The sequence below is a fragment of the Bison bison genome, unplaced genomic scaffold (assembly GCF_000754665.1).
Source record: "Bison bison bison isolate TAMUID 2011002044 unplaced genomic scaffold, Bison_UMD1.0 scf7180017864201, whole genome shotgun sequence".
Taxonomy (NCBI): domain Eukaryota; kingdom Metazoa; phylum Chordata; class Mammalia; order Artiodactyla; family Bovidae; genus Bison; species Bison bison.
In genome coordinates this window covers 549,896-576,608 of record NW_011494773.1, presented here as the reverse complement: position 1 = coordinate 576,608, position 26,713 = coordinate 549,896, and the positions used below count along the sequence as shown (strand labels likewise).

General features: G+C 49.3%; 1 protein-coding gene across 3 annotated transcripts in view; it reads right to left on the bottom strand.

The window, feature by feature from the left end:
• Positions 1 to 1,164: 1,164 nt before the first annotated feature.
• Positions 1,165 to 26,713, bottom strand: part of IFT43 (intraflagellar transport 43) — a 108,661-nt gene continuing 83,112 nt past the window's right edge. For all 3 annotated transcript variants that reach the window (XM_010844368.1, XM_010844369.1, XM_010844367.1), the window contains 4 exons: positions 2,418 to 2,490; positions 2,101 to 2,176; positions 1,559 to 1,621; positions 1,165 to 1,429 (listed from right to left, as the gene is read on the bottom strand). In XM_010844368.1, the coding sequence (XP_010842670.1) occupies positions 1,310 to 1,429; positions 1,559 to 1,621; positions 2,101 to 2,176; positions 2,418 to 2,490 (332 nt within the window). In that variant the 3' untranslated portion in view covers positions 1,165 to 1,309. The remainder of the gene's footprint in view (positions 1,430 to 1,558; positions 1,622 to 2,100; positions 2,177 to 2,417; positions 2,491 to 26,713) is intronic.

The following is a 26,713-nucleotide window of genomic DNA, read 5'->3' as shown; positions in this document are numbered from 1 at the left end:
AAAAACCAGCCTGGACGGAAACTTCTCAGTGACCACGGGAATTATTCCAAAGAGGGGCCGTCTGGGCTAAAAGTGTGACTCTGGAAAAGGAGACAGGACCCCAAAGCCCCTGAATCCCTGAGTTTATAATTAACAGACACGTGTTCTCTGCCTGCTCTGAGCCGAGCCCGGTGATTCACCAGGGGAAGGGCACCGTAGTCAGACAAAATCACCCCCTAGTGGGTTTTTGAAGTGTTGAGCCTCTGTTTTCCTGAATTTTAATGAAGGGCTTTCCAGGCAGGATGAGAGCAGCACTCAGGGCTCCCCACAGCCTGGAGTGGACCTTGGCTAGCGGCCGCCAGCCTGCACAGGCCTGATCCGAAGTAGCACCTAGAAGCGGGCGGGAGACATCCTGTCCTCGGATGGGATGTCTTGGGGAGAAAGAGAAAAACAAAAACAAAAGATGCCTCTGTTTCGAACAAGGGCTGGGCTCTGCTCCAGATCTTAGCATACGTTGGAAATAGGCAGTGATGATGCTTGGAGTGGGGGAGAGCAGTGGAGATAAACAGCTCTGCGTCGGAAAGGTTGGGGGTAATCGGGGGAGAGGCCTGGGGTTCCCTGAGAGTTTTTGCGGACAACTCAGGGCTGCTGAGCTGCCCTCTGCTAATGAGAACGAGAAACAGGGCCCTGGGAACCTGGGGGGACAAAGGGAAACACGTGCTTTGGGAGCTCCAGGCCTGGGTTGCAGGAAGCAGGAGGGAAGGGGCACGCTATCAGAAGAGCCACCAAACCCTGACATGGGCAATGGGGTCACCTTATCACATGTTCTGTGTGCTGTCTTCTCAGCTAAGTGGCCCTGAAAGCACAAAGGAGACAGTGCAATGTCACCAATGTCACTGACCATCCAAAGGGAGAAAGGTGTCTAGCCAGGCCCTCCCCAGGACCCCAGCAGGAGATGCTCCCTGGAGCTGCTGTGGCCTCTGTGAACGGAATGGTTTCCAGGCGCACAAAGCCTTCCCTTCCCCCACCTAGCTTTCCCTCATGCTCTTCAGCGATGGGGCGAGTTCCCATCAGTGGCTCAAAAGATGCCTTCCTTCAGCCTTGATGGATTTTTCCAAGAGGGCGGTGCAAACGAATGGAAGAGAGGGCAACAGAGCAAACGCAATTTCTTGCCACAGAACAATGCAATTTCTTACAAGAGAAAATATTTTTATTACGAAATAGTCCATATATAAAAATCCCGAGCCTCTTGCGAGCTTCTTTAGGTTTATGGCCTTTTCCTCAAGTCCAGAGCGGAGGTGTGCGTGTGCAGGGAGAGCAATCCCCCGGCTCAGGTGTGTGCGGGCTGCCCCACGGGGCCCTCCTTTTCTGTCTGCAGTGCGTCCCACTCGCTGAGGAGCTCGGAGGACACCTCCGTGTACAGGTGGTCCCAGTCCCAGCTGACGTCGTCCTGCAGGGAGCAGCATCCTGGGGTGAGACGGGGGAGGCCCTCCCCTCGGGCATGGCCAGCCTCCCACCAAGGTCAGCCTTGGGGCCCGCTGCTCATGGCCGAGGGGCAGGACCTGCTGCTGCCACGTACCTCTCGAACCTCGTGCTCCGGCGCCAGGACTTTGGTGAGGAGCTTCAGGTCAATCTCTCCATCCTGTGAATGTCAGGGCAGGAGGGGGGTATGTGTACCGTGGGGCTTTTGGACAATGACCTCTGGGGACCAAGTTGAGTGGGGTAGAACTCTCCAAACCCAGCCCTGCAGGAACACCTTGTGAAACAGCAAACCTGTGGGTGGACCACACGGCCGCTGAGAGCTGGGGCGGACACCACGATGTCCTATGGCTGGGCACTCCTTGGGGCAAAGTGAACACCAGGGAGGGGCAGGCATGGTGCAGCACATCTACTGATGCCAAGAGGGCAGGCGGGAGCATGGGGGAGACTGGCCCTGAGAGCACTGGGATAGGCTGGGTCCAGGGATGCTCTATACCCGAGGAGGATGCCTCTGGCAAAGGGATTGTCGCCTGGCAGCCTCAGAGCCTCATGGAGAAGGGGCTGCAAGGCCTGGGAGAAACTGAGAAATCCCCGCAGATGTCGATGGGCGCCTGCCCCTCTGTGTAGCAGCTGTCCACTCACCAAGGTCTGAAAGGCCGAGTACTTCATGAGGTCATTGTCCAGGTCACGGTAGGTCATCACTCGGTTCACCTGGATGCTGTGGGAAAGACAGAATGTGGGCAGGAACCGACGCCAGCAACGCTGCCAGGCCGCCATCCCCAGAGCCTCCTGGGCAGCTGGGAAGGACCAGAATGGGGAAAAAGTGTGCAATAAATGAGAACCCTGGGATTGGGCCCGTCACTAGAGACGTGTGGATCTCCCCAAGGGGGCAGCATCACTGCTGATGGCGCCTGGCACGGTCCCCAGCCTCCCTCCAGCTTCAGGCGAATATAACATACCTGGGAGGGGCTGCCACCTGCAAGACGAAGTCTTCCTCCTGTACCTCCTCCAGGTCCGGAATAACAGGGATATCTGCAACCAGAGGGTAGGCAAAACTGTCAGCAGCATGAGTGGGGATCTAGCCCACTTCCCCACTGATGACTCAGCAGCTTCAATACCCTGGCCACCGTGAGGGCTACAGGCTTTGGGTAGAATGGACACTCAGATGGTCTCTGGCCTCCAGCACCCCCACTCCCCCATTCAGGGTGGTGGAACTGAACTTGAGGTGTGCATGAGAATCGAAGGCAGAACTTCAACAATTTCCAAATCTCAGGTTTTACTACCCCAGAACCTGCGGGAATTAAAAGTTTCCTGGGTGGGGCCTGGGAGGCTGAATTTTTCCCTAAGATTTCTTGGCTGGTCCTGACATTTGGTCCATGTTAGAAGCCATGGGAGTAGCTCTCCAAGGAGAAATGTAAAGAAATGAGAAGTCCTGGACAGCCCTGGGGGGAAGCACTTAGAGGAGAGGAAGGAAAAGAGGAGCTGAGTGAGTGTGGCACGGTCAGAGACAGAGGAGTGGGGGACACGCTGTGTCACCAGGCGGACGTCTCCACGAGCGCACCTCCTCATGCCCGAGGCCCACGTGTGCATCAGCTCGTCCTAGTCTTCACAACCGTCACAGCCCCGAGCCTGTATCTGCAAAGTCACTTTCCACCTAATGATGTGACCTGGCTTCCCGGCAGCATCCAGGATCAGAGTCTCCATTCAAAGTGAAAGTGAAGGTCGCTCAGTCGTGTCCGACTCTTTGCGACCCCATGGGCTGTACAGTCCATGGAATTCTCCAGGCCAGAATACTGGAGTGGGTAGCCATTCCCTTCTCCAGGGGATCTTCCCAACCCAGGGATCAAACCCAGGTCTCCCACATTGCAGGTGGATTCTTTACCAGCTGAACGACAAGGGAAGCCCAAGAATACTAGAGTGGGTAGTCTATCCCTTCTCCAGGGGATCTTCCCGACCTAGGAATCAAACCCGGGTCTCCTGCATTGCAGGCAGATTCTTTACCAACTGAGCTACGAGGGAAGCCCGAGTCTCCATTGGCCAGGTCTAATATCCTAAACAATGCTGATTCTAAAGATGACACTTCCCTTGCTGTCTCCTGGAGATTCTTCTTTTCTGAATTCTCTGTATGAGACGGACATACAGACACAGGAGGAGACACGAGGCCATTCCTTTCATCAATCTAACGAGCTCATGCAAAGGGAGAAACAGAGACGGCGCATCACTTAACAGCGGCAACTTGCTTACGGCAGAAAAACCAGCATCTTCTCGAACACCCCAGAGAAAGACTGCCTTCTCTCAGGGAGTATCACTGACTGGCAGAGGAGGTTCTTTGCTTTAACCAGTCTGCACAGAGTTAAAAAGAGATGGGGCAGGGAAAATAAAAAGGTGAAGCAGGGAGAGACAGTCCTGGAAGTCCCAAACCAACTACGAATATTAAAAATTCCAGAGAGGCAAGAATAGTGAAGACACCCTTCCTTTTTGCTTCTATGGACTAAATTAACTTTTTTTTTTTTTTTTTCAAAGAGATACAGAATCATTCCAAGAGCAGCTGAAAAGGACCCTTCCCACTTTCAGGCTATTCATTATTTAGACTTTGCAATGGTTCTAGTCAAGCTTAGCCTGAGTATATATAAATGTCAGTTCCCAGACTGGTGTCTTTATTACTGCTTCCGATGGCAGAGTTGTAGATGTTGTACCTGGAAAGAGAGAGAGAGAACATGCGAGGGAGAGACGGAGACACACAAAATAAGACGAGAGAGAAAGAGACAGGCAGAGAAAGACAGAGAGTTAGAGGATGAAAATAAAAAGAAATGGCTGATAAAAGGGAAATAAAGAAGACGCACACACCAGTCCAGAAATAATGAATCACACTCAGCAAGTCCTCTATCCAGAAAGAAGCTGTTCAGAGGTTAGATGGTATCTCTCTATCCTGCTAGAGAATTGGATACGGAATTCTCTAATTTTCTATTTTTTATGCTAATAGAAATTCAGCTTGCTCTGAGCGGATCCAGTCCACTGCTGGCTGATGGCACCGTCCCTGAGTCTGGGGCGAGGGGCCTCCCAGGCTGGTGAGACCACGTGGGCCCTGCAGCCAGGCAGGGAGGAAGCTGGCCAAGCCATGTGCCATCAGCACTGTGACAGGTCTGGTGTGAGACAGCAGGCTACTCTTGGCTCTGCTCGGCGTGGGGCCCAGCCTGAGATGAATATTCAGAAGCTGGTAAGAAAATGCCCCCCCTTTGCTGAGCTTTAGGCTCAGGATCGGGTCTTCCCCAGTCCTCCCTTGCTCTGCAATGTCAGCCTCTGGGCCCTGTCAACCCTGCCCAGCTTCTCCCAGCACCAAGTAGCTGTGCTTCGGCCCGCAGTCTGCTCCGGGTCCCCAAGGGCTTCCCCGTTCATCCCTACCTCCTTCCTCCAAATGCACAGGAAAGCGAGTGAGGCTGGCCCCATCTGCGCCAGAGCGGAGGTCAGCGTGGGCCTTGGCAAAGGGGCCGCTTGGAGGGACGCGGGTGGCGCTGGCCACACAGTGGGGTCTCTCTCTAATTGGAAGCCTGGTGCCCGACAGAGCCCAGTGAAGCACCGGAGTGGGATGGAGCCAGTGATGACAGCCAGGCTGAGGCAAGCTGGAGCATTCCGGTGCAGCGACAGCTTGAGCTCGTCACTGCAGAGCCTGGCCATCCAACTCCCGGCCCCGGAGGAACAGGTGGCCGTAGAGCAGGTCTTGGGCAAATTTCAAAGAACTTCCTCATTTTACAGTTTCTGATGTACAGTCACAAACAAGGGCTTGCTTATGAATACGTGACACGTTCCCAACAGTTTCTGTCCTCTTGGCCTCTTTCTCTCCCCCTCGTCCCGCTCCCCTCTCTCTCACACACACATATCATGAGGAACCAACCTAGAAAAAGAAAATGGGCTTGAGAAATCAATCCGCTTCCTTACAAAATGACCTGCACGGAACGATGCAGCCGTGTCTGCAGTCAGCGATGGCTACGTCACCTGTAGGCCTGGTCCGGAGACCCGGTCTGATTCAGGGTGTCAAGTTTAACATCCCAAGGTGTATGCGACGATATACCTTTAATAACGATGATAAGAGGAATAAAGGACTCTGCTCCAGCACCAGTGAAAGTTCATTCTACTGACTTTAGTCTCATTTTCTTCCATGCTGCTAACAATAAGAATGTTAACAGAAACAATGGCCTTGTTAAGCATGTGGGCAGGACTCCTGTCTGGTGGTTAAGAGTGCAGGCACTGGAGGCATTCACAGCCTGGCTCCCCCACGGACTAGCTGTGTGACTTTACCCTCTGGATGCCTCAGTTTCTACGGCTGTAAAATGGGGAGCATAACTACACCCATTTCATATGTTGCTGTAAGGTATACATGGGACACTTTTTATAAAACACTAAGCGCTATGCTGGGCACCTAATAAATATTCTGTACTATTCTTACTTTTCTGACAGATAAAACACTGAGCATGGAAAGAAGCTATACGGCTTTATCCTCATTTTCGCATTTAATCCTGCCCATTTGCCTCATTTTCCAGAGGACACTGAGGCTCAGCAAGATGGAGCAGTTTGCGTGGAGTGAGGCATTAGGAACAGACAGAGCAAGCTTCCCACTCCAGTTCAACTGCAACCACCCCTGACTCCCAGCCTGTGCCGCCCTCAGGCTTTCTTTGCAAAGGTGCAGTGACTTCAAGCCGCTTTGGCTAGTGGAGGGGTGAGACGACCGCCTAGAGTTGGGACAAACTGTTTTGCCTGGAGACTCAGGGTCCTCTGTTTTCGGTTATTCCTCTGCCTCCAGGAACCATAACTAAGCTAAGTCTCTCCCTCACCATTGCCTACAACAAGGCCATTGGAACAGAAAGGAAAATGGACCAACACGCGAGAGCCCAGAGACTCCCTCCCCTGCTGGTCGTGTGGCGTTAAACCAGCCGTGACGAGGAGGAGGTGGCTGAGATACCTCAGACGCCCCCAGGAAAGGGGCTGGCGAGGCAAGAGGGTTGACACGCCAGCACCCTGGGAGCGGAGCCCTCATCCTTGATCTTGGTCCCCAAAGAGGGCCCCCCCCCCCCACAGGTCCCCTGCCACTCTCTTCCACTTGGGCTCCTTAATAACACGGGCCTTCCCTGCTGGCTTTTGCTCTGGGCCTCTCAGGTCAGCCGTCTCACTTGCTGTTCACCTGCTTCTGGGCCCCACGTGGTGCCCAATGAGCCACACAGTGGGGAAACTGCATTTGTGTGACTCCATGGACTGTATGGTCCATGGAATTCTCCAGGCCAGAATACTGGAGTGGGTAGCTGTTCCCTTCTCCAGGGGATCTTCCTGACCCAGGGATCGAACCCAGGTCTCCCGCATTGCAGGCGGATTCTTTACCATCTGAGCCACCAGGTAAAAGTAACATCATATGTGGTAACAAATTCAAATGCTACAAATTCGAAAGTTTAAGACGGAAGACATCCTTTCCTTATATGAACCCCAGTCATCTCCCTAGAGGTGACTGCTATTAATCATTTCTCATATATGGTTACTGAAGGGAATTTCTGCATATACAGCACGTTTGTCCTTTTAAAAATGTTCGCAAGTGGCATGTTACATATCCAACATTCTATGATTGATTTTTATCTTTCCTTTTCAGTGTACAGATTCATCTTATTCTTTTAAATGGCCATCTAGTATTCTATGGGTTTCCCTAATGGCTTAGATGGTAAAGAATCTGCCTGCAATGTGGGAGACCAGGGTTCAATCCCTGGGTTGGGAAGAGCCCCTTGAGAAACGAATGGCTACCCACTCCAGTATAGTTGCATGAACAATTCCATGGACAGAGGAGCCTGGCAGGCTAGTACTCTACTGAATGGATGCTGCATAATGCACTTAATTCCATCCAGAGAGAATCTAACTTGGGATTTTGAGGGGTGGTGTGAGGGGTGAGGGGAGGTCTCAGAAATTGGATAGAGCAGCTGGAGGACAAACAGCACTAAGCCAGGCAGGGGACAGCGTGCTCAAAGGCACCAGGAGACAAGGAGCAACTCTCCGAGGAAGGCTGGTGTGCCTGATGTGGAGGGCTCGGGAGAGCCACACAGAGTAAGGCAGGAGAGAGGGCATCAGGTGCCAGGTGGGGAAGAACCTGCATCGACCAGCCAGGAGACACGCGCCTAATGGGTGCCTGCTACAGGCAAGACCCCTCCAGAGGCACGTTAGGGGCAAACCAAGACGGACTGAATAAGCATGAACAAGTTGCAGTAGGAGGGCCTATACACTTACAAAATGATGACAAATGAACAGAATAAGTAAAATGCACATCCCTTCCTTTGTAGATCATCTGGGAAGCCAAAAGCAGAATTCAGAGCTTCCTCTGTCTTTCCATGATACTTTATTCAAGGCCATGAGATGGACCTGATCACCTTGCTGTAGGTGGTGTAAGTGAAATTTTCCCTTGGCCTACCTCCTATTTGAGGGTGAAGACTGTGTCTCAGTCACTTCTGCATTCCCAAAGATGGGCAGACTAAAGGACAATCGAACAGAACTGACATCAATAAACGTCTCTCAAATCTGAAAGCCACACCCGTAGAAGGATGCCATGTTTATTTTCTCTAGATCATTCCGGTTGTAGTATAAGTGCGATTGAGTCTCAGAGCTGCTTAAGCAGGGTTCATTTCACAAGAACAACCAAGAGCCATCCTTAGACACTTCCTGGGTTTGATGGCATCATAGCAAAGGCTTTGCCTTACTTGAGAGCTGCAAGGCCTGCTAGAAAGGGCCTGTGCATATACAAGAAACGACGGAGCAGTGGGGACAAAGTTACAGAGGAAGAGTCACTCAAATATGGTCCGTACGGACCCCTCGGCTTCCATCCTGAGGCTGGGTCACACTGTCCTTCACCAATCTCCCTGAGCTTTCTCTCGATCTCTGGTGTGCCCCAGTCTTTTCACTCCACTTTTTGGGAGTCCCAGTAAAGGCTTGTTGATGTATAGCAACAACAGTAGGAACTAATTCCAAAGGGAGAGGTTGCCAAATGGAAAACTCATTGATACCAGTACATCAGTCTGCCAACAGGCCTACCAACCAACCAACCACCAGATGAAACCACAGAAATAAATGAGGGGTGCTTAAATAAATAATAGAAATGTGGGAACACCAGCAGGATCAATTACAACTGATTTCAAAGATGTGAGAAGTTGCCATTTGCCCTGAAATCCATTCATTATGAATAATACCATCACACCGTCGCACTAAAATGCTAAGTACCCAGGAAGTCCCAGTGGGATCCTTTTTAGCCCCTGTGGCTTGACAGCAAGAAGCCTGCCTGCCTCTTGCAAAAACCCTGGCCCCAGGTCGCTGCGATGAGCCTGCCTTCACACCTGGCTGTCGTCTGCTTGTTTTGGTACAAGAACAGAAGGCGATTTCTTGGACTGGACTCCACCTGTGATGAGGGCACCCTGAGCATCACTCAGGCTCTTTCCCTGGAGCATAAATCTTCCTGCAGAGGAAGGAGAGAACAAAGGAGACACCCTGACCCGGGCCCTGGTCCCATCCAGGCAAGGATGGTGCAGGCAGGGAGCTGCTTCTCTCTGCATTTCTTTAGCTTCTACTCTGTGCTGATGGTTCTTGGTTGGGGATTTCTGAATGGGATTCTGTAGTCGTGGCCAGAAGGGTTTCTAGAGAGCTACATGAAGTCTCTTCTAAACTTCAGCACATTCTGATCCTGATGCCTTAGTAAACAGTACTAGGGTCGGCCTACCTGGCCTGGTCCTTCTAGATGCTGACTGATGACATCTGTCCCTCTCGCTTCACTCACTAACCTCACCCCGGCTCCGCAGGGTAGAGGACCCACAAAGCCCCACACAACTGCTTCTCCAGCAGTACCCCGGCCACTGCAGAGCACTTGTGGGCTGCCAAGGGCTCACGTCCACCCTTTATAAGGCACAGCCATGTTCAACAACCAACCCACCTGAAAGGGACCTGACACCCTGCAGGGGGGACACCCCAAGAAGAGCAGTTGAGACAACCCCCAATGGTGTGTTCAAAGTCAACAGACCTTCAACAGAGCTCAAGAGCTTTTGAAAGAATGTCCATGTTTCTAGGAGATGGCAACTTTAAGCCTGAGATCATTATCATTTTTCTCTGCAGCTGCAAAACTTTGTTTTACTGAATGCTGTTACCTTCTGCATCACGTATGGGGAATTTTAAACAGGCAAATGGAAGAAGGTCTGATTGAAGATGAAGTTAAGTGAAAGAAATTGGTCTCATTTAGCACATGACAGGATTCATCTGTGTTCCCAAGTCCACTGAGGTGGCATCATGGGCGTTTCATATTCATGAGCTGCTGCGACACTGTGTCCCCTCATTTACAAAGAGCCGTGTTCAGCAAATTCTGTCCCCATGGACACTCCGTGCATTTCATGGTCTTGTCAGAGAGACATCAAACGCTCCAGTAACCAAATACCAGAAAATGGCTTTAATTAGTGGATCTCAATCGTATAAATAATTTTTTTTTCTAAGTGAAAAAATGGAGCATTTTTTTTTTTAAGGGAAAAGAAAAGGGGAAAGCAGTAGGCAACAGGCTTCAAACACCCGAAGGAACAAGGGGAAAGGATGCTCTCAGAGGAGCTCTGGGCCCCTGCAGTCCCTGGGTGGACTCGGGTTCCAGGGCAAAAAGGCACCTGCGGATCCCGGGCAGGTCTGCTTCATGAAGACCGGTCCCTGGTGAGTCCCCCTGACCCAGCTGGGCCGCTCGGCCGGGAGGAGACGGGTGGCCCTCAGAGAAGACAGGCTGAACATTGTGACACCATTGGCCAGAGCGCCCACTGCAGGGGCTGAGAAACAGGTTCTGACTATGAGCAAAAGGAGCACAAGCAGGTCCCTGAGGAAATCAGTGCCAGGGACAGAAAGAAGATGCCCGTCTCCTGAGGGGCTGGCTGGCGGGGGCTGTGGGGGGCTTCATCCATATCCCATATATGCTGAGAAGTCTCCGTGCTTCTACCCAACCGACCCCCTTCCTCGTGCTGCTGGGGAAGGAGATCACTGACTTCAAGATGAACATCAAAACAGCTGGTGTTGAACCTACGTGCAAAGCAGAAATAGAGACAGGGACGTAGAGAAGAGACGTACAGACGCCAACGGGGGAGCAGGGTAGGATGGACTGGGAGGTTGGCACTGACGTATATATCAGCACGTTACTGTGCAAAGAATAGATAAGTAATGGGAACCTGCTGTATAGCACAGAGAGCTCTAGTCAACCCTCTGTGGTGACCTAAACGGGAAGGAAATCCAAAAAGGAGGGGATAGATGTATACATCCGGCGGATTCATTTTGTTGTATAGCAGAAACTAACACAACACTGTAAAGCAATTACAGTCCAATAAAGACTAAAAAAAAAAAAAAAGAAAGAAAATAGAGCCGGTTGCTCCGTCCAGCCCCCACACTGTGGCAACCGTCCTGGCTGACGCTGGGCCGTGAGAGCAGGGCTGGGACTGAGTCTGTGTCTGAGACCAGCCGGGTCTCAGCGGGTGTGGTGCTGGCTGGACAGTGGGCAGACGGGAGGCTGTGCTGAATGCTGACTCAGCTTGTGGCCTGCCTCAGGCATGCAGGCCCGGCCTCATCGTATCGCCTGCAGGGGGGACAGTAGCACATTCCAGAAGGAGCCTGGAATGCGACACCCCAGGAGACTTGCCCAGTCATCGCAGCCAGTCCACCATGGGCTACGGGAGAGTCCCTATGGACCACGCGAAGGGTCGTTAACCAGGACTGACCCTTTGCAGCAATTAAAGGTGGTGCTCCTGACAGACAAAGCAGACCCAATGATGGTTCTCCACAGGGAAACGCCCCGTTCTGCCCAGGGGCCTAACACGGGGAAGGAGCCCAGTGTCACCTGAGAGGGGTGACCTCTAGCGAACGACTTCCCTGGTGGCTCAGGTTGTAAAGCGTCTGCCTACAGTGCGGAAGACCCAGGTTTGATCCCTGGGTCAGGAAGATCCCCCTGGAGAAGGCAGTGGCAACCCACTCCAGTATTCTTGCCTGGAAAATCTCATGGATGGAGGAGCCTGGTAGACTACAGTCCATGGGGTTGCAGAGAGTCGGACACGACTGAGCATCTTCACTTTTTTGATACACTGGTTACTACTTGAAGGAAATTAAAACAATGAACAGGGAGGCTCCCAGTTACTGCCAGCAGCTCTCGGCACTTCATGGCAGTTCCAGCTTTGATCCGGAGAGACGTGTTAAGGATGACGAGGGCTAAGGGCCTTTAAAGGTGACAAAGGATGAAGCGGCTGGAAGGGACGGAAAAGGGAGGACCTCTCCGCTCTCTTCAACAAGGCCCAAGACACAGCAAATACAGACTGAATGTGACAGAGAGCGGCCTTCTCAGAGCCCCCACTAGAAGTGTTAGAAACCAGGCATATCTGATTCTATTTCATCCTCTTCGTGTTATGCTGAAAAAAAAAAAAAACAAGACAAACTACACTGCTTTTATTCTAAATCCTTAGGTTTTGTGTTTTTCCTTATATATATTTATTAAAAAAATGCTCCTTTGATCGGTGCCACCCGTGACACCCCCACATACGGAACGGCTTCTGAGCGGTTTCCTCCGTGCAAGGCCACTGCTGGTGACAGCCAGCTGGTTTTGATCACAGCCATTCCGAATCGGATTTTCATAAGATAGATGAGGAGTCTTACTGCTGCTCTCTCTCTTATCAGATGCGAAACAGAGGGGGAGGGGGGGCGACGGGTCCTGAGGGAACAGCCCAACAATCAAGGGCTGCCTGGTTCTCTCACCGTCCCTCCGCTGCTGCAATTTTCAAAGGCATTTGCCTCGGGCACTTTTAAATGATGGTGTCTCAATTCTGTAATCATCTTTCAAGAGCTTTCTCTTAAAGGGTCTTTTAGGTAAACCCAGTCCGTCAACCACACTTATGGACTCAGGAATCATTTTTCCCAATATCTGCCCTCCTGCGTGTGCATACGTATAGGCGAGTATACCCACACACATGGCAGACATCTGGGCATGTTTAGAAAGCTGGGAGGACCTGAAACTGGAAAGGAAGACCCTACCGGTTGGCCATACCAAGTTCACATCTCGCTAAGGTAAGAGGGTCCCCTATCACCGCTTCCCTGGATTTCTGCTATACCTAGGCTTTGCTTATCTGCAGGTATTAGAAGGGAAGACTTCTCACACTGAGGCCCAAGTGATATGCTGAGTCCCAACCTCAGATGCACAATCAAGCCTGTTCCTTCCCGTCTCACCTAAGTGTTGTCTGACTGTCAGACTTCAAGACGAGTAAGGGCACCACGGCCACCTGCTTGAGGAATGCAGTCCCCAGGCCACAGCTGACTGTGGCTTTAGTTACAGACTATTTGGAGCAACTCCTACAAATCCATCTGTCTCTTTTAGTTGCAGAGAACACCATGCCTCTTCTCTATACAGTCCCCATCGCTTGAAACAGACATCCTATGGCATCGAGCCTCTATTTCTTTCTAATCACATAAAAATCTAAGGAGCCTAAGATGTCCCTGGGCAGTGGTTCTCACCAAACTGGCTTCGTCTCCTCTCTTCCTTCATCCATCATTCCTTTCACAGCTGTGTGGAGAAGGACCTGTGCTTCTCCCCAAAGCGGGACCGTGGCCCACAGTCACACCTAGGACTGTCTCACAAAGCTAAGTGGGATTAGCTTTGTCCTATCCCAATCCTCTTTTCTGTATTCGATAGGGAAAGAACCCAAGGAGTTACAGAATAAACACCCAGGTCTCCATAGCTATTTCAGGGAGGGTGAGCTCTCTTTTGCTTTTGTCAGTGCCTAATGTTGGAAGATTTATTATTAATCACATTCCTCCAAACAGACTACGGCACCGTGGGATGCTGACGGAGCCTTCCCTGTGTTCCTGGAGGAAGGTCAATACAGACTGCTTCGTTTACAACGGTTGTGCATGTGTGGTCCAAGGCTTGCTTCATCCTCCCCATCCCACCTCTTCAGACAGGGACATCCCAGAAAGCTGCTCACATGAACAAGGAAACTGGAGCCCTAGACACTGGTCACTGGCAACTGCCTTTTGGGTAGAGATGTTCGTGATGGAGAGTTTGGGAAGGCTGGTGTGACCCAGACATGGGAGGGGACCGCCAAGGGGCCTAGAGGACGCTGTTCGGCTCTGCCAGTGAGCGGGAGGTCTGGTCAACGCTCCAGGCTGTGCTGGGCAGCTGGACCAGGGGAGGTAGGGGCCAACTGAGGGGACAAAGCAGAACAACCAAAGTCTGGTCCAAGCTTAACTCTGTTTCCAAAACCTGCCCTGACACTGCCTTTTTGAGAGGCAAGGAGAACAGAGCCAAACCAGTCTCTACTAAGCTTGCTGAGTCAAGACAGTCCATCAGCTCCCAGATACCTACTCTGTGATGGCATATGTTTTTCCCATGGTGGGATCATGGGACCTTGAACACAAAACCAAGTTAAAACAATTTCTCTTGCCGCATTAATGAAACTTCAGGCCAATTCCCTGTAACTTCTCTGGTGTCTCAGTGGCTCTGGGGACCAGCCCTGGCCAAACCCACAATGGGGAGCCGTGAAGTCGGCCACTGGGGCCTCAAGAGTTTCCATCTACTAGAGTTCATTTCCCCACGAGGAGTGTGGCTTTCACTGTCTATCATGGAAGAACCAAATCCAGACTCTTGCTGTGCAGAGCTGAACCAGAGGGCAGACCCAATCAGGAGTCAGGAAAGCTGGGTCCCAGCTCTGCCCCTGACCTGCTGACTTAGTGCAGCTATTTGTCAGCTCTGCTCCCAAGTTTCCTTATCACCAAAATGAGGTGCCTTCTATCTCGAAGACATCCTTATCTCTGGGGTGTCCACTGGAATATATCTCATGGTATAAATTTTAAAAAACACCTGTCACATTGGCCTGTGGAGCAGTCTTCCCCAATATTCCAGCTAGATACACCACCTACGTGTCTGTAAGGCAAGCTGGGTCTTTTGTTTAGAGAATCACTGTATAGGGGACTGCCCTGGTAGTCTAGTGGTTAGGAATCCACCCTCCAGGGTAGAGGACCCAGGTTCAATCCCTGTTCGGGAAACTAAAATCCCACATGCCATGAAATATTGAAGGCCAATGTAAGATCCCTCATGCTGCAACTAAGGCCTCATGTAGCTAAAATAAATACTAAGAAAGGAGAATCGCTGTATGGAAAGTTCATTTTCTCTAATGCAATGAGCCTACACAGATCCCTCCTGTGGCCCACAGCAAACTCAGCTCCGTATTCGCACCTTATAATCCGACACCCCTGACTGGGGAATCTTTGACGTCCCATACAGCGTCTGAGATGTCCCAAGTCTCCGTGACGTCAATTTGCTCACCCTCAGCTGCGTCTCAAGGATGACGCTGGTGGGAGAGCTCCAACCAGAGCCCTCCACGGCCCAGGGAGCACGCTGTGGGGTCTCTGTTCTTCTAAGTGTTCCACACTCCCTGGTGCTCACACTGCCACCCTCATAAGACTCTCTTTCCTCTCACCCTAAAACAGGAGCTCCTCTCTGGAAGACCTAGCAGAGGCGCAAGAATTCCTATTTAAAAGCAGTCTCAGGACTTCTTGGTGGTCCAGTGGCTAAGACTCTGCTCCCAATCCAGGGAGCCTGGGTTTGATCTCTGGTCAGGGAACTAGATCCCACATGCCACAGCTAAAGATCTCATTGCAACAAAGATTGAATGAACAGGTGAATATTTTAAAATGTAATAATAAAAAAGCAATCCCAATGGATCTGATAGAAAATAAAACATAAGATGGGGGAGGAATGGTCCAACCTGAAGGTTCTGTTCATGCCACACAGCTTTAAAGACCTAACTTCTCTGGCTTTTCTCTACTCAGCCTGGGTGCTGCTGACAAGACTTCAGAGAGAGAGGATCAGCAGAGCTGAGGACAGGGCCAGCAGGGTAATCTGAGAACCAGGAAAGGAGAGCAAAGCTGCATCAGGGCGCTGGGAAGATGAGTGGAGGCCAGCTTTCCGGATAAGCAGGCTGGAGAAACGAACCTAGCGCTTTGACGGTAAGGAGGAAGGCGCTGAGAGCAGGTGATCAGGAGTCTTGAAGGCCACGTCCCAGCTTCAGCTCTGTCATTTACTAGAGGTGATGTTCTGGAGCAGTTCGGGCTGTCTAAAATGTTTGGGAATTTCGCATGCAGGTTGTTACGCAGAAACATTATTAAAGATTAAATTATATATTGTTGTTGTGACCCCATGGACTGCAGCATGCCAGGCTTCCCTGTCTTTCACTATCTCCTGGAGTTAATTAAATAGGGCTTCCCTGATGGCTCAACAGGTAAAGAATCTGCCTGCAATGCAGAAGACACAGGAGATGCAGGTTTGATCCCTGGGTCAGGAAGGTCGCCTGAAGGAGGAAAACTGCAACCCACTCCAGTATTCGTGCCTGAAAAATCCCATGGACAGAGGAGCCTGGGGGCTACTGTCCAACAGGTCGCAAAAAGTCGGACATGACTGAGCGACTAAGCACAACACAACACAGCGTAATTAAACAAATTATATAAAAACAAAGGTAATACTCAAAACTTGCCACTTTCTAAGTTTTATTGCATTTTACTTTACCTATGCTTATGAACTTATTTACATCCAATGGACTGTGCGTTTAGTCACTCAGTCGTGTCCGACTCTTTGCGACCCCATGGACTTAACTTTCCCCTATGGAGCCCACCAGGCTCATCTGTCCATGGAATTCTCCAGGCAAGAATATTAGAGTGGGTTGCCATTTCCTCCTCCATCCAAAGGACTGGTGTGATGGAAACATGATATGCTGGTGTGCTACTGTTCATCTCTTCCCAGTTTTGTGGTCACTGGTGTCATGCTGGGAGCTTGAAACCAGCCATGGTAGGAGTATGTGTGTGTTCAATCACTGTAGCCCACCAGGATCCTCTGTCCATGGAATTTTCTTAGCAAGAATACTGGAGTGGGTTGCCATTTCCTCCTCCAAGGAATCTTCCTGACTCAGGGATCGGACCCTAGTCTCTTGGGTCTCCTGCATTGGCAGGCGGATTCTTTACCACTGCGCCACCTAGGAACCCAATGAGGACTTTGCCCCCTCCCCACCCCGGAGAGCTGGTTGTTAAATAAGTACATCTCTGTTTATTAGTTATGTGACCTCTGTTAGCTATTTAACTTCCCAAGGCTTCAATTTCTTTCCCTGGAAAAGGGTAACGATCACAGTGTCTCCTCGTAGAAATGCTGAGGACTGACTAGCATTGCAGGGAAAACAGCACAAAGCCTGGCTCTCGGCAAACACACACATTAATTATGAATCCCATTTTCCTGTAAGAAGGACTTCTTTTTCCAATCTCACACCTACTATACTATAAACAACAGCAAGTTTAACAAGGCACAGACAGCAGACAGGACAGTTACTCCTGGGATTAATGAATCCCACCCCACTCCACCCCTGCCCTCTTTCCTGCTCTATGTTTAGCTAAAAGGAACCCTGGTTAGAATAGTTTTTAAAAAAAAATCAGGGAGGCAGGACTTCCCAGGTGGTCCAGTGATTAAGAATCCACCTGCCAATGCAGGGCACACAGGTTTGACCCCTGGTCCAGGACGATCCCGCAGGCCATGGGGCAACGAAGCCCATGTGCCACAGCTACTGAAGCCCAAATGCTCTAGAGCCCGTGAGCTGCAACAAGAGAAGCCACAGTGATGAGAAGCCTGCGCGCCGCAACGAGAAGAAGCCCGCAAGCAGCAACAAAGCCCCAGTGCAGCCCCAAATTAAATAAAATAAATAAATAAAATTAGGGAGGCAAAGGGACTAGGTTTGGGTACCACCTAAGAAGTCCGATGCGCTGTGTTAAGCTTAAGGAGCGAATGCCAATGTAGTGGAACATTCTGACTAAGCAAGAGAAAAGAATTGAGACATCAGGGTTCCAATTTATCTGCATTAAAAGAATTCTTCCCCCTCTCTCTTTCTCCGCATGAAAACTGCTTGGGCTAAGACTGACTGCTGTTTGCAGGAGAATGGATGAAAGATACGGTGGCAGAATTAAGCAAGGAATGAGAAAGAGCCCAAAAGAGCCAGAGAAAGCCTGGGGACAGAGATGAACAGGGAGAGGGGCAACAGAGCAATAGCCTACTGCAGATAGCGTTTTTCTAATTCTGCTGACAGTCTGGCATCTCACATTTCATCCAACCTCATTGCTGGGATGTGTTCAGCCACTTTTACCTATTTTCCCTGTTGACATGGATAGAAAATTGAGCAATTACCCTTAAACTCAGAGCTCTCAGATCATCCAGATTGTTACACTCGCAAAATTAAGTCCCCAATTGCCCCTGGCTAAAAGTGGCTCAACTCCACCTGTCCTTTAGGAATTACACACTTTTGGGTTGGCCATGGGATTTATTATTCCTGAGGTTTTGAGGTATTTGATTCTGTCAAAACTGGACCCCAGGATACAAAGAGCGCCACCCTCTCCAGTGAGAAGGCGGCGGGCCCCAGAGGCGTGGGAGCTGCCAGGAAGAGTTATTGAAAATTCCACCTGCAGTCCTGGATGACGCCAAGATGCGATGGTTACATCCAAAAGAGCTAATTCTTTTTTTTAGAGCTCCTGTTTTCAGAGACTTTCCACTTTTTAAACCAAGTTCTTTCCTAATTTGAATTTACCTGGGAGATAAGCTTTTTGAAAGTTGAGTCCATATCTAATTGTGTTTTCAGAGATTCTCTCAATCTGAAGACTGTTCATCTTTTCTAAAGACAAAGAGTTCTTCTCTCCCATTTGTGTGCTGCTCAATGTTTCAAGTTTTACTATTCATCGGAGTTCAGTTTCTGAGAGCTGGATTTTAGAGCTCGAACAGCCCTGGGAATTCTATTCTCTGATGCTTCTGGTGTCAGAGAGGTGACTGGACTCTGCGCCTGCTGGCTCCTCTACCAGGGTTCCCCTAGCCCCCAGCACCCACCCCGCTTTTGCTGGCAACTTCTGCATGTCCCCCAAGTTTTGACATTTGAAAGCCATTTCTTCAGAGAGGTCCTCCCTCCTCACCCAACCCAAATCAGGTCTCCCCATCATTCTCTTTCATGGCACCTGACTCTTCCTTCAGCAGACTAGACTACAATCTGTCCATACTCATTTAATGCGTGATTATTGGCTTAGTATCCCCTTCCCTGACTAGACTGTAAGCTGCATGAGGGTAAGGACTGAGAATGTCTTCTTGTACACCATCATGCCCCCAGTGCCAGCCCCAAGCATCGTGCATAGAAGGTATTCAACAAATGGTGGTTAAAGAAATGAATAAATGAATTACCTGCCCAGTATCACCTGTAGAGACTGGATCCAACTCTATTCCAGATGTGAGGCAAACTAAAAAGTTGATTCTAAGAATAGGGATGGATAATTAAGCCACTAAAAGGAAGGTCAGCCATCCTACAATTTGGAGACCCTGAGATCATTTGGGGGCTCTGGCTGTCCATTACAGGGCTTTCCCCATGGCTCAGCGGTAAAGAACCCAATTGCAATGCAGGAGACACAGGCTCTATCCCTGGGTCAGGAAAATCCCCTGGAGGAGGGCATGGTAACCCACTTCAGTATTCTTGCTGGGAACATCCCATGGACAGAGATGCCTGGTGGGCTATAGTCCACAGGGTCAAAAAGAGCTGGACATGACTGAGCAACTGAGCACAGAGCTGTCTACTATGGTCTCCACAACCACGAATCCTACCTTCCCTGAAGCGCTTTATTGGTTCTAGCTGCGAGCCTACCCAGAATCAGCAAATTAGATAACTGGCAATCTTCAAACTTCATGAAAGGCGGTTTACATAAGGATGTCGAATACGAGTAGTTGAGAATGGCCCAGAATCAGGGCTTAGATCTGCAGAACCAGCTTCTCTCCTGGTGACGGTGAACTCCTCATTCATCCTCTAAGCAGAGTCACTCCTGATGCCAGGTGGCTTACCGTGGAAGGCTGTGCCCGTTTCTCTGCCTAACCTAATCCTATCTAGCCTACAGGACCCAAGCAAGTTCTACTTTCTTCCTGAAGGGCCAGCAGCCCATGCTTCAAAGCACTTAGCAAGGAAATCACTAATATAACAATAACCACTTGTTAACTCTGCCACTCACTACACTGCTACTTTAGTTACTTAATCCTTGTCTGGATTTTCATTTTTCATGTTTTGTCTCCTTAAAAAAGTTCAGTGTCCCTTTAGAGCAGAGCCCTCCAAGGTCTTATGTTGTTGTTTGCTGTCGTTCAGTTGCTCAGCTGTGTCATGACACTTGGCGACCCCATGGACTGCAGCACGCCAGGCTTCCCCGTCCTTCACTATCTCCTGGAGTTTGCTCAAACTCATGTCCATTGAGTTGGTGATGTCATCCAACCATCTCATCCTCTGTCACCCACTTCTCTTCCTGCCCTCAATCTTTCCCAGCACGAGGGTCTTTTCTAGTGAGTCGGTTTGTCGCATCAGGTGGCCAAAGTATTGGAGCTTCAGCATCAGTCCTTCCAAAGAATATTCAAGGTTGATTTCCTTTAGGATTGATTGGTTTGATTTCCTTGTTGTCCAAGGGCCTCTCAAGAGTCTTCTCCATCACCACAATTCAAAAGCATCAATTCTTAGGTGCTCAGCCTTCTTTATGGTCCAAATCTCACATCCATACATGACTACTAGAAAAATCATAGCTTTGACTATACAGACCTTTGTCAGCAAAGTGGTATCTCTGCTTTTTAATACACTGTCTAGGTTTGTCAGAGCTCTTCTTCCAAGGAGCGAGCATCTTTTAATTTCATGGCTGCAGTCACTGTCCACAGTGATTCTGAAGCTCAAGAAAATAAAATCAGTCACGGTTTCCTCTCTTCCCCCATCTATTTGCCATGAAGTGATGGGACTGAATGTGTCATGATCTTAGTTTTTTGAATGTTGAGTTTTAAGACAGTTTTTTCACTCTCCTCTTTCACTTTCATCAAGAGGCTCTTTAATTCCTCTTTGCTTTCTGCCATTAGGGTGGTATCATCTGCATATCTGAGGTTGTTGATATTTCTCCCAGGAACCTTGATTCCAGCTTGTGATTTATCCAGCTTGGCATTTCACATGATGTATTCTGCACATAAGTTAAATAAGCATGGTGACAATATACAGCCTTGACATACTCCTTTCCCAATTTTGAACCAGTCCATTGTTCCATGTCCAGTTATAACTGTTGCCTCTTGACCTGCATACAGGTTTCTGAGGAAACAGGTAAGGTGATCTGCTATTCCCAACTCTTTATGAGTTTTCCACAGTTTGTTGTGGTCCACACAGTCAAAGGCTTTAGTGTAGTCAATGAAGCAGAACAGATGTTTCTCTGGAATTCCTTGCTTTTCTATGATCCAGTGGATGTTGGCAAGGTCTTACGAAGGATTTACAAATCGCTTCCTAAAGGCCTACTCCAATTCGAAGATGCATTTTGTTCTGTTCGTAAAGTGACGTTTAAAACTTGTCATTATTTAAAATATGAATTTGACAACTTTCACGTCATGCCATCTCCCCTCCAAGCTCACCACAGGCCTCACCATTGTTTATGGTCAAACACGCCTGCTGTTTCAAGTGTTTATGTTATCTGCCGAGCCCCTAGAAACATTTGAGTTCACAACCTGCCTTGGTCTTGCAAACAGTCCCTCTGCAGTACACTCTGGTTAACCAACAGAACCCCACACCACCTCTGCACAGCACTTACTCTCTGCTTCTCATTTAAAAAACACGTCTCATCCCAACAGCTCCTTCCTTTCTCTGTTTTTCTGTTCTCTTCCCTCAGAAGCCTGAGGGAAACATCAATAAACAAGAGGATGTGTTTCTCTTCTCTCCCTCAGCTTCTTCCCCAGGGAAGGAGGAGGAGCACCAGGTATCAAGAGAGATGCAGGACTTCCCTGGTGCTCCCCAGTGGTCAAAACTCCATGCTTCCAATACAGCGGATGCAGGCTTAATCCCTGGTCTGGAAAGGAAGTGAGTGAGTTAAGAGCATCAAGAGGAGGGAATGAAGGAGGAAACAGACAGAGCTGGACTCCATCTTAGGCCAGGCTGCGAACATTAGGCTACAGGCATGGTCACCCTCCCAGTGGACTCTGAACTTTGTGCCTGGTGTCTATAGAAATGGCATATCCATGGAAAACCAGACCCCTGGATAAAAGTGCCTTAAGACTTGTACTTGGACTCTCCCTTGCCTAAAAGAATATGCTAATTATCTCTGTAACAAAGTGGTAAATTCCATTATGTTTATGAGGATATGACCCCAGGCCTATTGATAAATATCCACTGTTTATCTAGTCTTGTGACACATGAATCATGCGTTAACTTTGATCCTATCTCTCTTTTACCTTGTCCATGATCCTATCTCTCTTTTACCTTGTCCAGACTAGTTTCAAGGAATTTGGGGAGGTGAGTTTGAGCAAGTACACTTAGGGTATATGAGGCTTCCCTGTTGGCTCAGACGGTAGAGCGTCTTCCTGCAATGCGAGAGACCCAGGTTCAATCCCTGGGCTGGGAAGATCCCCTGGAGAAAGAAATGGCAACCCACTCCAGTACTCTTGCCTGGAACATTCCATGGACTGAGAAGCCTGGTGGGCTCCGTGGGGTCGCAAAGAGTTGGACATGACTGAGCAACTTCGCTTCACTGGAAAGTAAGATCCCACATGCTGCTCAGTACAGCCAAAAAAAATAAAAGCAGAAACATCTTTTGAAGAGTGATCTAGGGAGGCTGAATGATGAGAAATATATCTCAAGAGACATGGCTCCTCAAAGTCTACATAAAAGAAGAGGAGGAAAGAAGGCCGGGCTTGTCTCACCAGACCAAAGAAACCTGGAGGGCAGGGACTGTCTCACTCACCACCATTTCCGAGACCTGGAGCAGCACTGCCCACAGGAGACGTTTCATGAAGACCCCCTGGCTTTCCTCGGTGAAGGTTCATCTCCAAGATGCTCAGAGGAGGCCCTGGACCTTGGCTCCTCACTTCTATTCTTGGTAATTCATCTTCTCCTTCGAGATGGCTCATCAATCACACAGCCCTACCAAGTACCAGAAGAGGAGTAGCCCCTTCCAAGGTGAGAATACACCTCACTGATGACCTCAAAGAACCTGGATGTGATTATTTTAATTAAAAAAATGTATTTATTTATTTGGCTGTGCTGGGTCTTGGCTGCTGCGTGGGCTTTTCTTTAGTTGCGGGGAGCGGGGGCTGTTCTCTGGTTGCTGTGTGCAGCGTTCTCACTGCGGTGGCTTCTCCTGCTGTGGCGCACGGGGGCGAGGGTGTGCAGGCTTCAGCAGTGGCAGCACGTGGGATCCAAGGTTGCAACTCCTAGACTCTAGAGCACAGGCACATGGCCTTAGCTGCTCTGAGGCATGTGGGATCTTCCCAAATCAGGGATCGAATCCAGGTCTCCTGCATTGGCAGGCAGATTCTTGAACACTGAGCCCCCAGATGTGATTTTATTAAGGGAACCAGTAGGTTTCCTCACAGGTGCCCAGAGATCTATTTAACGTCATTGTTGAATGAGCGTCCATGTCCATGTCCAGGTTCAGGGCAATCATTCATGGAGTTTCCCCACCCACTGGTTATTCTAAGTTCAAAGGAGCAGGCTTAACTAGCCAACCAAGTAATTCTCTGAGCAAAGATAATTCTAGAGACTAGTTATATGTAACATATGATTCCTACTGCAAAATGGATTCTAAACATTCACATACGGTGAAATGGACTAAGTCGAGTGTGAAGTGTAACATATGAACTGATTTTCCATTAAAGGACTCAGGGATAACCACATGGAAAACAGATTTATGCCAGGGCAGAGACATACCTCCTAGAAGGTAACATCAAGTGTACTCTGACAAGAAAGGCTTTTTTTGCTTCAAAGTCCTGGAGCCAAAATAAAGGTCAAATCACAAATTTCACATTCCAAGTTTATGAAAGGGAAAAGAACACCAGAGGTATTCTCCGAAAACAGCAACTCTCTTCTCTCCTTCCTTAATGGAATTGCATCAGGCATCCTATCAATCATGCCAGCACTGTGTCTTACACACTGGGGAGCTGACACTTACACAACCGACCTGTGCAAGGAGATGCCAACACAGGAGAGGGTCGTGCTATTTGTTACAGCCCAGGGGCCAAGAGCAAGGACTCTGGGGCCAAGATATGTGTTCAAATCCTGGTGCTGGGCTGCGTTGTGCTAGTAACACATGGTGAACACAGCTGCCTTCCAAACCCTGGTGTTGGCACTTACTAGTTGTGTGACCTTCGGCAAAGTTGCCTTTCTTTGCCCTAGCCTCCCCATCCTTAAAATGGGGATGATGACCAATTAAAATGTCCCTTAACAAGTGAATAGATAACCAAGATAACCAAAAATGTGCTATGTACCCACGCAATGGAATATTATCAATAAAAATGAACTGGCTAATGATACATGCAACCAGCTGGGTGGATCTCGAAATCATTCTAATGAGTGAAAAGAGTCAAACGCAAAAGCATACATATGTATGATTCAGTGTCTAAAATTCTAGAAACTACAAACCACTCTATCATGACAAAAAAAAAAAAGAGATCACAGTTGCCTAGAGACAGGGGCAGAGGGAGGATGGACTGAAGAGAGTGAGAGCAACTTCCGGGCGTGATGGGCACGTTCTGCACATTGATGGTGGTGGAGGTTTCACTGGGTATACACAGCTGTAAAAATTCACACTGTGCACTTCGAATGAATGCAGTCTATCATATGCAAATCAGACCTCAATAAAACTGATATTAAAAAAAAACAAACCTCTCCCACAGATTTGTTTTGAGAATTAGATGAGAAAAAAATGTGCAACACCAGGCTTGATAGCTGGCACATGGAAATGTTTGGTAATGCTGGTGAGGGCAGTGGGGCTGGCGGAGGCCACGGCACGAGGACAAAGAGCGCCCCTGGGGTCAGAGGACCTGAGTCCCTGTTCAGCCCGATGATGCCGTACAATAATGCTTAGGCCTCAACCTCTCAACACGTCAAACAGCAGGCCTGGGCGACATGGCGTATAGAGACGCCAAAAGCTGCAACAACTTGATTCTAACGCGATGACGCCACAATTGCAACCAGCATCGCCTTCTAACGATGCATGTGTGGTGTATGTAAACTTCAGTATTCAGAGGGTTTTGCTGTGATATAGTTACTCCTTGAAATGGAGCATTTTCACACAACTGAGGGCTTCCCTGGTGGCTCAGACCATCAAGAATCAGCCAGCAATGCAGGAGACCCGGGTTTGACCCCTGGGGTTGGGAAGATCCTTTGGAGAAGGGAATGGCAACCCACTCCAGTATTCTTGCCTGGAGAATTCCATGGACAGAGGAGCCTGGCGGGCTACAGTCCATGGGTCTGCAAAGAGTCGGATACGACTGAGTGACTAACACTTTCTTTTTCTCCCAATTGAAAAAAAATGGAGAAGGTAGGATTTCAGAAGTCCTTTGAGGGGAGTTGAAAACAAGTCCAAGCTAGGGTGGGAAGAGGTGTGAAGAGTTCCAGTTGAGTAAACCCTCTGCAGATCAGGGATTCACCGAGCACCCCAGCGTCATCAGCATCACAGTTTCCAAGCACACTGTACCTTGACCACCTGGTAGGGATCCTGCCTCCTTGAGCCCATTGGCACATCCTCCTGGTTGCTCTGCGGCCCTGTGTAACCAATGGCTGAAGCAACAGAGCCTCTGAGGCCAGGCCGACCCAAAGTGTGGTAGAAGCCACCAATCAGTGAGCATCACAGCTGTCACCATAGCGGCGGCAGAAGACGTCCCAGGAACACGTCTGGGAAGACAGACTTCTGGGGACAGAAGCGCAGGGTACCTTGTTGACCAGCACCACCAGGAATTAATAGCGGGTGGAGTAACTTGGCAGCTGAGACGAACTGAGTGAGAAGAGCTGAGGCGGAATATCTAGCAAAAATAAATGACCTTGTTGATGAGAGAGAACGGAAAAGCAATCAAAGGGCTAAAGAATGATAGAAGGAGACTCAGGGGCTCTTACTAACCCTTAGAACGAGTGCAGACTCAATTCCTGACCTCTAGTGACTACCTTTCTACCTTCATACCCCTTTGGGATGAGATGAAACGGAAGTACTTGTGCACACGACTCCCTCTCTAGTCCTCATCAGTCCTGGCTTTGGAGGCATCACAGCAGGGCTATCAAACGTCAGTGTGCAAAATATTTATCTGGGGAGCTTACTTAAATTAATGCAGATTCCCTGGGCCCCAATCCCAGCTTCTACTTTGCCAGTGGCCTGGGAATCTGTATTTTTAAACTTTTTATTTTGTTCTGGGGTGTAGCCAATTGACAGTGTCGGGATGGGTTTCAGGTGAACAGCAAAGGGACTCAGCCATACATATGCATGTATCCATTCTCCCCCAGGGCTTCCCCAGGTTGAGATGGTAAAAAATCTGCCTGCAGTGTGGGAGACCTGGATTCGATCCCTGGTTGGGGAAGATCCCCTGGAGAAGGGAACAGCTACCCACTCCAGTACTCTGGGCTGGAGAATTCCATGGACAGAGGAGCCTGGTGGGCTACAGTTCAAGGGGTCACAAAGAGCTGGACACGAGTGAACAACTAAGCACTAAGCACATTCTCCCCCAAAAGCCCCCTCCCACCCAAGCCAGCACTTAACATTGAGCAGAGTTCCCTGTGCTATGCAGTAAGCCCTTGTTGTTTACTCATTTTAAATACAGCAGTGTGCACACATCCATCCCCAACTCTGTGAATCTGTATTTTAATCACCCTCCTAGCATATTTCACAATTGTCCTATATGACTCTCACCCTGATCCTGTGTGGTAGCTATGGCACAGAGAATCATCTATGTTCCCCAGATTCAGTTCTCTCCTTCACCTTAGTCACATGCAAAGGTTAGTTAATAGAAGGCTTTGGAACTCCACTTCTGGCCATGAGAGAGTAACTGGTACCAGACTTGCCTTCCTGTTATAAACAATCAGAAAACTAGAAAAAAAAATACGAGAAACAGCTGCTTTCACACAGTGGAAAGAGGTAACACAGAACTGGGACCCCTGAGGGCAGGAAATGAATGGAGTGGGCCCTTCAGTCACCCTAGCTTCCGCTTAAAGGTGCTTCCCAGGCACTGGTACAGGGTAGGGAACCCCGAGTCAGGCACAGGCAGTCTGGAGGGTTGAGGGGACACAGGTCAAAGTTTAGGTGGCTGGGATTTGAGAAACAACCTAAGTGTCCACTGATAGATGAATGGATACAGAAGACATGGTGTGTATATATATGTGTGTGTGTGTGTATACAGACACACACACACACACACACACAT